Raw genomic sequence first — 12,526 nt, forward strand, 5'->3', positions numbered from 1 at the left:
ATAAGCTTTATAAAATAGGAAAGTTTTAAGTCTAGTCTTAAATGTAGAGACGGTGTCTGCCTCCCGAACCTGAACTGGGAGCTGGTTCCACAGGAGAGGGGCTTGGTAGCTAAAGGCTCTGCCTCCCATTCTACATTTGGAAACTCTAGGAACCACAAGTAAACCTGCAGTCTGAGAACGGAGAGTTCTGCTTGGAAGATAAGGAACTATGAGGTCTTTAAGATAAGATGGAGCCTGATTATTAAGGGATTTATAAGTTAGGAGAAGAATTTTAAATTCAATTCTGGATTTAACAGGGAGCCAATGGAGAGAAGCTAACGTTGGAGAAATATGATCTCTTTTGCTAATTCCAGTCAGAACTCTGGCTGCAGCATTTTGGATTAACTGGAGGCTCTTTAATGAGTTATTGGGACATCCTATTAATAATGAATTACAATAGTCCAGTCTGGAAGTAACAAATGCATGGACTAGTTTTTCAGCATCACTTTGGGACAGGATGCTCCTAATTTTAGCAATGTTTCTTAGGTGAAAAAAGGCAGTTCTAGAGATTTCTTTTATGTATGAAGTGAAGGAGATATCCTGATCAAAGATAACTCTGAGATTTCTTACAGTATTACTTGAGGCCAGAACTAAGTCATCAATGGTGAGAATGTGTTTAGACATAGTGTCTCTGAGATTTTTAGGCCCAAACAGTATAACCTCTGTCTTGTCTGGATTTAGGAGAAGGAAATTGGAGGTCATCCAGGCCTTTATGTCTTTTAAGCATTCCTGAAGTTTGACTAATTGATTAGTTTCTCCTGGTTTCATAGATAAATATAGCTGGGTATCATCTGCATAACAATGGAAATTTATAGAGTGTTTCCTAATAATATTGCCTAAAGGGGACATATATAACGTGAAAAGAATCGGTCCAAGCACAGATCCCTGTGGAACTCCATAGCTGACTTTGCTGTGCATGGAAGACTCATCATTAACGTGTACAAACTGAAATCTATCCGATAGATACGATTTAAACCACTCTAGTGCTGTTCCTTTGATTCCAATGACATGTTCCAGTCTGTGTAATAAAATGTTGTGATCTATAGTGTCGAATGCAGCACTAAGATCTAACAAGATGAGTATAGAGAGTAGACCATTGTCTGATGCTAATAGACGATCATTAGTGACCTTTACCAGTGCTGTTTCTGTACTATGATGTACTCTAATGCCACTGGAAATCTTCATACAAGTTATTGCTACGCAGGTGGTCGTACAATTGCTTAGAAACTATCTTTTCAAGGATTTTAGCGATAAAGGGCAGATTGGATATTGGTCTATAATTCGCTAAGACCCCTGAGTCCAGAGTAGGCTTTTTGAGTAGGGGCTTGACTACAGCAACCTTAAAAGCCTGTGGTACGTAGCCTATTTGTAAAGACAGATTGATCTGATCTAATATGGACGTGCTGATCAAAGGTAAGACATCTTTGAGGAGTCTAGTCGGGATGGAATCTAAGACACATGTTGATGGTTTAGAGGAATTAATTACTGAAATTAATTCAGAATGATCTACGGGGAGGAAGCAGTCTAAGTACGAGCGTGGATCTAGAGTTGTTGTACAATCCATGCTATATGCAGGGATGATCTGATCAATTTTTTCTCTAATAGTTATGATTTTATTTGTAAAGAAATTCATGAAGTCAGTGCTGCTGAGAGTTGAGGGAATACTAGGGTCAACCGAGCTATGACTCTTTGTCAGCCTGGCTACAGTGCTGAAAAGAAACCTAGGGTTGTTCTTATTTGCCTCTATTAATGAGGAGTAATATGAAGTTCTAGCTTTACGCAGGGCTTTTTTATATATTATTAAACTATCTTTCCAGGCTAGGCAATATTCATCTAAATTGGTGGAATGCCACCTCCTTTCCAGCTTACGTGATTTCTGCTTTAAGCTACGGATTTGTGAATTGTACCATGGAACTAACTTCCTCTGACTCGCTAGTTTCTTTTTCAGAGGAGCAACAGTATCAAGTATTGTTCCAAGTGAAGCACCAGTACTATTAACAAGATAGTCCATTTGTGCTGGAGTAACATTGAAATAACTGCCTTCCTCTGTGTTGGTACATGGCTCTGAAATAAAAGATGGAATCAGTTCCTTAAATTTGTCAACAGCATTTTCACATAAACATCTACTGTAGTGAATCTTATCTGTAGGTTTAGTAAAGTCTGGTACTGTAAATTCAAATGTAATTAAGAAATGGTCAGATAAAAGAGGGTTTTGGGGGAAAAACTATTAACTGATCAACTTCCACACCGTATGTCAGAATAAGATCAAGGGTGTGATTAAAACAGTGAGTGGGTTTATTTACATTTTGGGTAAAACCAATGGAATCTAATAGTGAATTAAATGCAGTGTTGAGGCAGTTATCATCAACATCTACATGGATATTAAAGTCACCCACTATAATGACTTTATCTGCACTAAGAACTAAATCAGATAGAAACTCTGAGAATTCAGTTAAAAACTCAGAGTAAGGGACAGGAGGACGGTACACAATAACAAACAGGACTGGTTTTTGATTTTTCCAGTTAGGATCAGAGAGGCTAAGAGTGAGGCTCTCAAATGAATTAAAACTATGTTTAGGTCTGGGGTTGATTAACAAACTTGAGTGGAAGATTGCTGCTACTCCTCCACCCCGACCTGTGTTTCTAGGAACATGATAATTAACATGACTTGAGGGGGTCGACTCATTCAGAGAGACATATTCATCCTGCTGCAGCCAGGTTTCAGTAAGACAGAATAAGTCTATTTGATGGTCAGTTATCAAATCATTTACTAACAGGGATTTAGACGAGAGAGATCTGATATTTAAAATTCCACATTTGATTATTTTCTTGTTATTTTGTTCTAAGAGAGGAGTCGTCTTTATTTTTATTAGGTTTTTATGAATTACTCCTCTTGTGTTAGTTTTAGATATAAATAATTTAGGTACTCGGGGAGCAGACACTGTCTCTATAAGGTTATGGTAGTTTTTGGGGGGTGACGGCTGTAAGGAAGCTGCAGAGAGGTGTGTAAGACTGCGTCTCTGCGTCCTGGGCTCCACTCTGACATGTCAGGGTTCAGGTCGTCTAATAAACTCTGTCATATTCCTAGAGAGTTGAGACGCACCATCTAAAGTGGGATGGATGCCGTCTCTTCTAATCAGCCCAGGTTTTCTCCAAAACGTTTTCCAATTGTCTATGTAGCCCACGTTGTTAGCGGGACACCACTTAGACAGCCAGCGGTTGAATGACGTCATGCGGCTAAACATGTCGTCACTGGTCAGATTGGGAAGGGGTCCAGAGAAAACTACGGAGTCCGACATCGTCTTAGCAAAGTTACACCGATTCAACATTAATTTTAGTTTTTATTAACTCCTGTGTGAATTATTATCTTACTATATTTACGTTTATCCTTACACAGGAGTTTTAAATAGGACTCGACGTCGCCCGCTCTGGCCCCAGGAATACACTTGACTATGGCCGCTGGAGTCTCTAACTTCACGTTTCTGACTATGGAGCTGCCAATAACCAGAGTGGGTTTCTCAGCAGGTGTGTCGCTGAGTGGGGAAAACCGGTTAGAAACGTGAACCTGGTCGTGGTGAACCTTGGGCGAGTGTCTAGGGTTATGCTTCCTACGAACCGTCACCCAGCCGGCCTGACTTCCCGGCTGCTCGGGAACTGCCGGGGGACAGCTAACAGGAGCTATGCTAACAGGAGCTACGCTAGCTAGCTCCACACCGGCTACCGGGACCTGGCTAGCTGGCTTGTTTTCCACGGTGCGGAGCCGAGTCTCCAAATCAGTCAGCCTCACCTCACATTAATGCTACATCTATACATTGTGAAGATGATGGTTTCTCACTATTCTTCCAGTTTCTACTAATGCGTTGGACAGTTCTTAACCCAGTTTTAGTAGTTTCAACAGTCTCCCTAGATGTTTTTTTTTTTTTTTTGCTTGATTTGTGTCAGTAATTTGACCCTTCTGAAACAGATGAACATTTTTTCCACGACCACAGGGTGTGTCTTCTGACATGGTTGTTTAAGAAATGAGAAGCTTCTTACTGGCAGCTAAAACATCCATGCATTAAACTGAAGTTTTCAGGTGATACTACATTGCCGCATTTGTCAAGAATTGAAGATGATCCTGGTGTTTTTCATCATTGCATAATAGGATTAGTGATAGAAGTTCACTTAATATCAACCCAAAGAAGAAACAAGAAATGATATTATCTTTGGTCTTCCAGAGGTTCCTCTTACAAATATCTTAGTGTGTATCATGGACATTCACTATAGATTTGGTGTGTAACAAAGTACAACAGTGCAATTATTTTCTTAGGAGACTCAGGTCATTTGGAGCTAGTACAAAGATGTTGTTACTATTTTTTGAATCAATAATTCAATGTAATGCAGTATTGTGTGCGTGGTATCTGTGCGTGGTACATATGTCTCTGTCCAACTTAAATGTCCGTTGAACAGGCCACTACTCATCTGCTCTAAGATTCATTCTGGTAATATTTACATGTAGTCATTTATCAGACGCTTTTATCAAAAGCGACTTACAAGGGTAGGCAGGGTAAGCATAAGGAGGTCTTGCCTAAGGACCCCTACTGGAGGTAGACCACAGATGGGATTTGAACCCCAGCCTTCACATATATGGACTGCTGCTAAACCACAGTTTAGGCCTCAGTATCTACCACTGCTTGTCCACACTGCAGCTGTCATGCAACTGGTGCCGGTGAATTATATGGTTTTGTTTTATAATATGCCTTGGGACAGAGATTCTGACAATAAAGGTGATCAATAAATTAATTCTAGGTTCTGAACTCATCTATTTTTGGTCAAAATGCACAAAAGTTAGTTCAAAAATCATCCTCCATAGATGGATGATGGATTGATTTACCTAGACCTACCTCTTGATCCATTGCAAAAAGAGTCAGTAAAACCTAATCATGTTGATTCCTTCTCTCACTCAGACACATTTTGGCAAACGTTATCTATGTGAAAAGAGTTGCAGCCAATTTATGAAACAGTAAAAGGACACAGAATGTAAATGTGTCAGACGTTCCAAAAATAAAGTGCTTTCTAGAAAAGGATATTAGGCTCTTATTGCTTTGTGGACTTGTACAGAATCTGTGAGGTGTTATCAAGCTGTACGATGTAGAGCCGTCTATACAAGTAGATGAGGTGGTTGCTAGGAAACAGAAGAGCTAGGTGCTGTCAGTCACTTCCAGCTGCTGCAGACCTTATTTGATACCAAACTAAGGAAAAGAAAAGTACAACTGAGCCTTAGTTTCAGCTACAATATGCCTGATATTGCTCATTTATAATAAAAAATGACCACCTTTGGTGCACCAAGTGTTTGATGAAGGGCTGCGTACTCAAACACAACATATTACTTTTAATTGAAACAAAAGACACGTAAAAAAACAATGAAAAACCATCATCATTAGACGCCCATGCCTTAAAAACTCTACATCCCAGTTTGTCCTGCAGGCCGTCTGTTAGAAATAGACATTATAAGGTTTATTTTCTCAGACATTGGATGGAAAGGTTCCTCAGAGCCACAGAAGGAGTTAGAGAACTGGTCCTAGAGGCTAACTGTACTAAAGCTACTGCTGAAATGACACACACATATGCAAAACTAAAACAAGTGTACACACGTTTTACTAGAACAGAAGATGTTACACAAGCTTTAAGGGGATCTAAGAAGTTATATACAGTTACTGACGTTACCTTGTGTGTTTTATTGTCTAAATACAGCTTTAGGAACTGAACAGTTGGGGCTGGATGGGAGTGGGGGGAAGCAGTGGGGCAAACCCCATAATCGGGGGGAAGCTGCAACCACTCGCCTCCTTGTAGATGCACCGCTCTAGATCTGGACGACCTGTGGAAATATTAATAAAAGTTATTCATTCTGATCAATATAATATTCATATAACTAGATCTAACAACAGAAGTAACTCATTATGTCATACGTAGTAATAAATGAAGTAATGTTATTACTGTTTAAGGAGTCATAAGTATAGACTCAAGTGTTACTCTGGCTGAGTACCTTGCCCAGTGTTGTTCACAGGTCAGGTGTCCTCCTGATGACTCTTCCTTCATAGTGAAATGCTATAACATCCCCTCTTTGTCAGATAAACCTTCCAGCAGGACGTTAACATTTGCTTTTCTGACCAGCAGATGTGTAGTTTTAGTTTTTGCTCCAGATCCTGTCTTGACTGCTACAGTTCCCGTCAACTGCCATTCCTCAACGAGAAGTCACAGAATTTGATTTTACACTGCAAAACATGGATGTCTCAGCCTGATTTGATTGGGCACTGGGCATCACATCAAAGTAGACTTTCACTTCATTATACCAATGTTGCTTTGTAAAATCAGTTAATGGCTCATGAATAATTCACAGTAGAGGTCAATGAATGAAATGAACCAAGAAGTGAAAAGCGTCATTTGTTTTTAGGTTTTTTTTTTCTCCCCCAGTCCTGATCTGTGTCTTTGTATCCATCAGAACTGGCTGTGATCTAAACGTTAAATGAACCTTGATAATGCAGTCACACACTGCGAACATTAATGGGACACTAGGGGCTGAAGCATGGCTGAACACTGGACTGATAGTTAGACCTGTCATCTGAGCAACCGCTGGAGATGCATTTAGCCTTTCTGCTCTACTGATTCAAGTTTTCCTTGACCCCTCTAATTCATCCCCTCTGTTCCCCACACTTTCTTCATCCTTCACATTATCTCCTTTGTGTTTTCTAGGCTCAGGACCACCTGCTGACCAGACGGTGGTCATCGAAGAGTTTCGCTACCTGTCCCAGAAGCTCTTTGTGTCTGTGTCTGTCTTTGCTGGGTTGGGAATCCTGCTGGGAATCGTGTGTCTGACCTTCAACATTTACAACAGCAATGTCAGGTGCAAAAGCTCGACTCAAATTTGAGCAGACACACAGAAACAAGCTGGTACACAGACAGTGGACTGGAGGATTTAACAGCTAAATAACTACATAAAGTATTCTTCAACAGCAAAGACCAAACTAGAGCTAAAAGTAGACTGAATGTTTAAGTTTAACACATGTTTAATGTGTAATACTGCTAGCTTTACCTGGCTGGCGCAGAGTAAATCCATAGGTACATAGTCATATTGGTTTGATCATTAATGATGACACTGCTGACAGGCAGCTAATGATGGGTGACAGTGTGACTCTGTAAGCAGGGAGCTGACAGTGAGGAGTCTGTGTTTGTTTGGAAGTGTGCAGAGTACGCACTGAGAGCAGGTGAAATGCCAAATGAAGAGTTGGCAGTGAAGCTCTGAAAGTAGATGAAGGATAAAGCAGTAAAAGTTTCAGGTCCAGCTGTGTCCACTGTCACAGTTGTCCATTTTAAGCTGGAAGGTAGCATCTCGGTGACGGTGGAGTTGGGGGACAACCAGCTTCTGGTTGACTGAACACATTTGATTGAGGAAGTCAGGAATAGTGGAAAGCAAGCAGGACAGTAGGCTATGAGGAACCACTGCAGTGAGGTATGTAAGTAGTGTAATGAAGCTGTGCTTATGTAGAGTAGGTGTGCCAACTCTAGTCCTCGAGGCCCACTGCCTTTGCCTTTTGTTTCCAGTGATCCCTGCACTTACAGCTTCGGTTTGGCTAAACACACCTGATCTGGGTTACCAGCAATGTGTGGGGCAGAGATAGTTGGAAAACAAGCAGGACAGTGAGCCCTGAGAATCAGGACTGGCCACGTCTTGTATAGAGTATCAATATATTCTTTGTCCTCTCTAATATATAAATGAGTTCCACCTTTTATCTAGACATGGACTGTTATTTATTCCTTTCACTGTGGTACAGTATGAGTCTAATATCACCATATATGTTTAGGAATACGTACATGTTTATGGTTACCTATGAATTCTATGTCATTGCTGCAGGTACATTCAGAACTCTCAGCCCTACCTTAACAACATGACAGCAGTCGGCTGCATGATGGCCCTGGCTGCTGTCTTCCCTCTGGGCATCGATGGCCTTCATGTCCACAGGAGACAGTTCCCTGTCATCTGTCAGGTAAAAAAAGTTGCACCGAACACAATGATTAAGTTGCAGCTGCAGAAACTCACACCAGTTAACTGTGGTTGAAAATCATTTGATTACTGTCAATTTGACCAACTGCTCATACGTCCTAACAGATGCCCATAATATATGACCAATAGCAATGCAGTGCCATTCTAGTTAGCTGGTGCTCAGAACACATCAAAAGAACAGTTGTTGCTTTGTGGCACATCCAGCAGAGACAGAGAACCAATACTCAAGGTGGCCTATTTCCAGCACAACTCCCCTCAAACAACACCTTGTTGTTTTTATCGTGTACAGTATAAATTTGGATTTTTAGATATATTGGTGTGCTTATTTAAAGAGACCCTGCTTCCAGTCCTTATGCTAAGCTAGGTTAATCACATTCTGGTTCAAAGTGCAAATTAATATTTTTCTCCCCATTTCACTCTTGAAAATAATCCTTATATCTAAAATACTGAACTATTCATTTAAAGCAAATCAGAATAACTCCCTGCTAAAGGCATTTGTAGGGATACAGTTTTATGATGTGTCTGAGAAGATCAAAACAACACCCTGCTGATTTTATAGTACACAGAGCTGTTATCTGCACTAAAAGTGTGTCTCCCGAGGGTGAAACTACCGGATGGAAGCCGTGTAAAGGGAGAGCTTTTTAATGGCTCTTAAGTATTGTATTGTAGGAAATCATCATTGGCTCAACATCAATGTGCTCAGGCAATCCTAAAGATATTTCTTGTACGCAAGTGGAATGGAGGAGTCGGATGTCTGGAACCAGGCTGAATGCGGTGGAGCCATTTAAAGCCTTCTGCTAAAAAAAATAAATAAATAAACCACTCTAGTTCAAGTTGTCATGCCCAGAATTCAGGGTAAGACCTCGAGACCTCCTTAGTAAGGTGCACATTGTACAATTTATTAATTAATGTAACTCAGTATTTACAGTGCACAAGTGTGATTTTTAGCTCGTAAGCTCTCCGAATGTTGTCAATTGCTTGACTCTCTGTCACCACTGTAACGACACAATATCCCTGATATACACTGCTCAAAAATATTTAAGAAACACATGAAGCCTATTTATGACTGTTTGGTCAGGGACGTTCACACCAGTGGCCTGCTGGAGGCCATTTTGTTGAGCTCTGACAGTGCTCATCCTATTCCTCCTTGCACAAAAAGAGTCATTGAACATTGTGCAGAGAGGAAGACAGTCTCACAAACAGCTTCGAGGACAGGTCGCTTTTCTTTTAAGGGGATTTTTTAAAGGCTTCTCAACTCAAACTGGGCTTAATGACTGGGAATGGCCAAGGATCTCAACTGTTTGATATGACGTCTTTCTTTACTTTCACCCTCTTCTAGTTCCGCCTGTGGCTGCTCGGTCTGGGTTTCAGCCTCGCATATGGCAGCATGTTCACCAAGATCTGGTGGGTCCACACTGTGTTCACCAAAAAGGACGAGAAGAAGGATAAGAGAAAGGTAAATGTGACAAGGATACGAAGCTGTGGATTTATGTAGTAGGACTGTACAATTATAAGGGTGGAGGGAGGGGACAAGCCACAGGGGCTTAGGCTTTACTTAATCATCATCCCCTTCAAGGGCAAGCTCCTTGGCTAGAGATGATGTATTCACTAGTCAAGTCATCTATACTTTCTACCCTTTACTGAGGGACCGCTGGCCTACTGCTTGCCTTCGAGCACTGTGTAGCATCTATTTGTCATGCTGCGTCTACCTCAACTCTTGCAATTGGTCCCAGTGGTATACCCCCCTTCTGCCTCTCGTCTCTCCTCAACGTTATGTAAAAGGACATGTCAGACAGGACATGTTAGAAGAGATGCTCCTGCTGCGAGGCAAGAGTAAGAATCTTCCTGGCACAGGGATACAGCCCGTTACTGAATATTTATGAATATCCTTAGTTGGAGGAAGCCTATCAGGCAGGATTATTTTATCAAGGGCTGCGTCAAAACTGTCTGATTTCACTTTAACTCAGTTAATACTACAGCTGCTGTAGATCCTCTGAGCGTGGAGGAGACATTGCTTCAACATTTCAAATAAAAGACCACAGACAGTCCCGTGAGCATGAGCATGATCGGTGCCCCTCATTATGTGTTGTTCTGTGCTCCCAGCAGTCAACCGTGGGTTTTACAGCCACCATGAGATCAGTTGTTATAAAGGGCTTTCTAACAGCTTTAACAACGGGTTCCAGACAGTCTTAAAATTGGGCAGCTCCTAAAACTGTACGTATGTGTTGTGGCTGCATGGCTGTGGGACAACAGACAGCGTTGACTGTAAAGAACAGTGTAAGAGAAAACAACCGGAAAGGTTTTCAGTGACTAACATATAATAATATATATATATAAGAAAAATCGGCCACTGAACTACAAATCAAGTGTGGCAGGGATGAGTACAACAAGAAAGAATGGGAAACACCAACCAAAAGGCAGGTACAGGCTACATTACAGCTCTCTGTTGTTGATTGATTACAGCTGATTGGGTTTTTATTAAAAGATAACCCCCCATACCCCATAGATTTACATGAGGCAAACTAGGGGCCCTACAAGGGGCCATGTGGAGCACCTGTTCCCCCTGTTCTACGGTTTGGCCTTTAGCCTAATGCCATCTCTCTGACTCCCCTTGTCAATTTTTATCTGCAACTGAGACACACTTACTTACCTCAGATGAAGTGCTACACTCTTTTCCCTGGAGGTGTCAGAGACTGACAGCTTGAAACAGTCCCAACCAGGACTGAAGTGAGTTTTGGCAACTTAACAATCAGGCGCCTGAACTTTAACTACCGAGCTTAGAGTTTAGATAAGAGTCTGTAGAAATAAGTAGAACAGAAAAACTTTTTAAACTTGATAAGATGTCGAGATAATATTTCATGTTGCAGGATGCAAATCACCTGCCAAATAACGGATTCTGTCTAAAGAGCAAGATAGAGAGTAATCAGCCATAGGATGAAAAGAGCCACTGTCACCGTACTGTAGTAGTGACTGGTTTCTGGTTGTAGAGAAGGCCAGATCCCCCCTCTGCCTGTCTGTCTTTCTTAATATTCATTCGGATTAAATAACCAGCCTGCTGTAATTCTAAAACCTAATTAATAGCCGCTCCATAGTGTTGGACCTGTTCCCACAAACCTTTTCTTTCCTTCTAGCTGAATGCATACAGGACCACCTTTTTATTTATTGACTGAGTCACAGAGCTGTGTGCTCTCATCTGTATGGTCTCTTTGTCTCTTTTCCTGTCATGGCCCAGTGCTTTCAGGGCAGATTGGATTGGCCTCAGTTAGTGATGGATCATTGTTTTCTCGTACAGCTTAGGTTAGTCTATTTATGGCTTCATAAATCCCTCCCTCACAAAATCAGAAAGAGAGGATTTGTGCCTGTTCCTGATCCCCCGCCTTGCTGCTGTACTGACCACCACCCCTCCTGTTTCCCAGCAGCACCTGGAACCATGGAAACTCTATGCTACTGTCTGTGTTCTGCTTGGCATTGACATCCTGTCTCTCATGATCTGGCAGATTGTGGATCCTTTACATATCACAGTGGAGGTATGATAATACATTCATTTTCTTCCTTGCACCCTACATGTGCTACTGTACTTACATAACACTGTATTCACCGGGCTGATTGAGGAAAAAGAAATAAAGTAAGTCGAAAGATGAAGGTTATGGAATCTCCTAACTCAAAATATAAACATTAAAACCATTTAATGAAAGTGACAGTTTTATTTCTATAGTACCAAATCACAAGACACTTTACAATGAAGGGTTTAAGACCTTACAGAATTATATGGAAACAATATAAAACATACAAAATGACAATGAAAGACATTTGATGTTTGAAGGGAATTCAGTTTGAAGTAAGAGAGTTTCAGTTTTATTCTGATGCTGGGAAGTGGCTTCAGAATAATAACTGTTACCTTGAGGTCATAACTAATAATAATCTCATTACAAGCAGCAAGTTTATCTGACCCAGCATGTTTGCTGTTGAAGTTGTTGCCATGTTGCTGTTCTTCATGTACATCTTGTGTGTATGTGAGCAGAAATTCACCAGGGAAGCCCCAAAAGGAGACCTGGATGTTTTGATCCAGCCTTTACTAGAGCACTGCAGCTCAGAAAAAATGAACACTTGGCTGGGTGAGTGGAATACCAACCACGTCCTGCAACACTGTTCTGTCACTTGCCTATTTCTCTTGCTGTTTCTGTACACATGTGATATCATACCAGTGGTATTACATGCTTTACACTAGCAGTCTGTCTTACTAATTTGACCTGTTAGGACTGATGTGGACCTTTTCTGATATCACTTATTAAGGTAAATCTACAGGGTCAACAATAAACTTTGAAACTTAAAATTGCTTAAGGCATAAAGTTGGTGATTTTCTGTTTTTTCTCAACAAATCTTTTACAAAGAATTGCATCTGCTCACTGTAACGCCTGCTTTGTCATCTTCACTGAGCTCCACCTT

General features: G+C 41.1%; 1 protein-coding gene across 3 annotated transcripts in view; it reads left to right on the forward strand.

Annotated features, from left to right (window-relative positions):
- Positions 1 to 12,526, forward strand: part of gabbr1b (gamma-aminobutyric acid (GABA) B receptor, 1b) — a 152,677-nt gene that overhangs the window by 127,508 nt on the left and 12,643 nt on the right. For 2 of the 3 annotated variants that reach the window (XM_026348364.1, XM_026348366.1), the window contains 5 exons: positions 6,772 to 6,922; positions 7,931 to 8,063; positions 9,420 to 9,536; positions 11,497 to 11,607; positions 12,102 to 12,195. In XM_026348364.1, the coding sequence (XP_026204149.1) occupies positions 6,772 to 6,922; positions 7,931 to 8,063; positions 9,420 to 9,536; positions 11,497 to 11,607; positions 12,102 to 12,195 (606 nt within the window). The remainder of the gene's footprint in view (positions 1 to 6,771; positions 6,923 to 7,930; positions 8,064 to 9,419; positions 9,537 to 11,496; positions 11,608 to 12,101; positions 12,196 to 12,526) is intronic. The other variant, XM_026348365.1, reaches the window with a different exon arrangement.

The sequence above is a fragment of the Anabas testudineus genome, chromosome 11, assembly GCF_900324465.2.
Source record: "Anabas testudineus chromosome 11, fAnaTes1.2, whole genome shotgun sequence".
Taxonomy (NCBI): domain Eukaryota; kingdom Metazoa; phylum Chordata; class Actinopteri; order Anabantiformes; family Anabantidae; genus Anabas; species Anabas testudineus.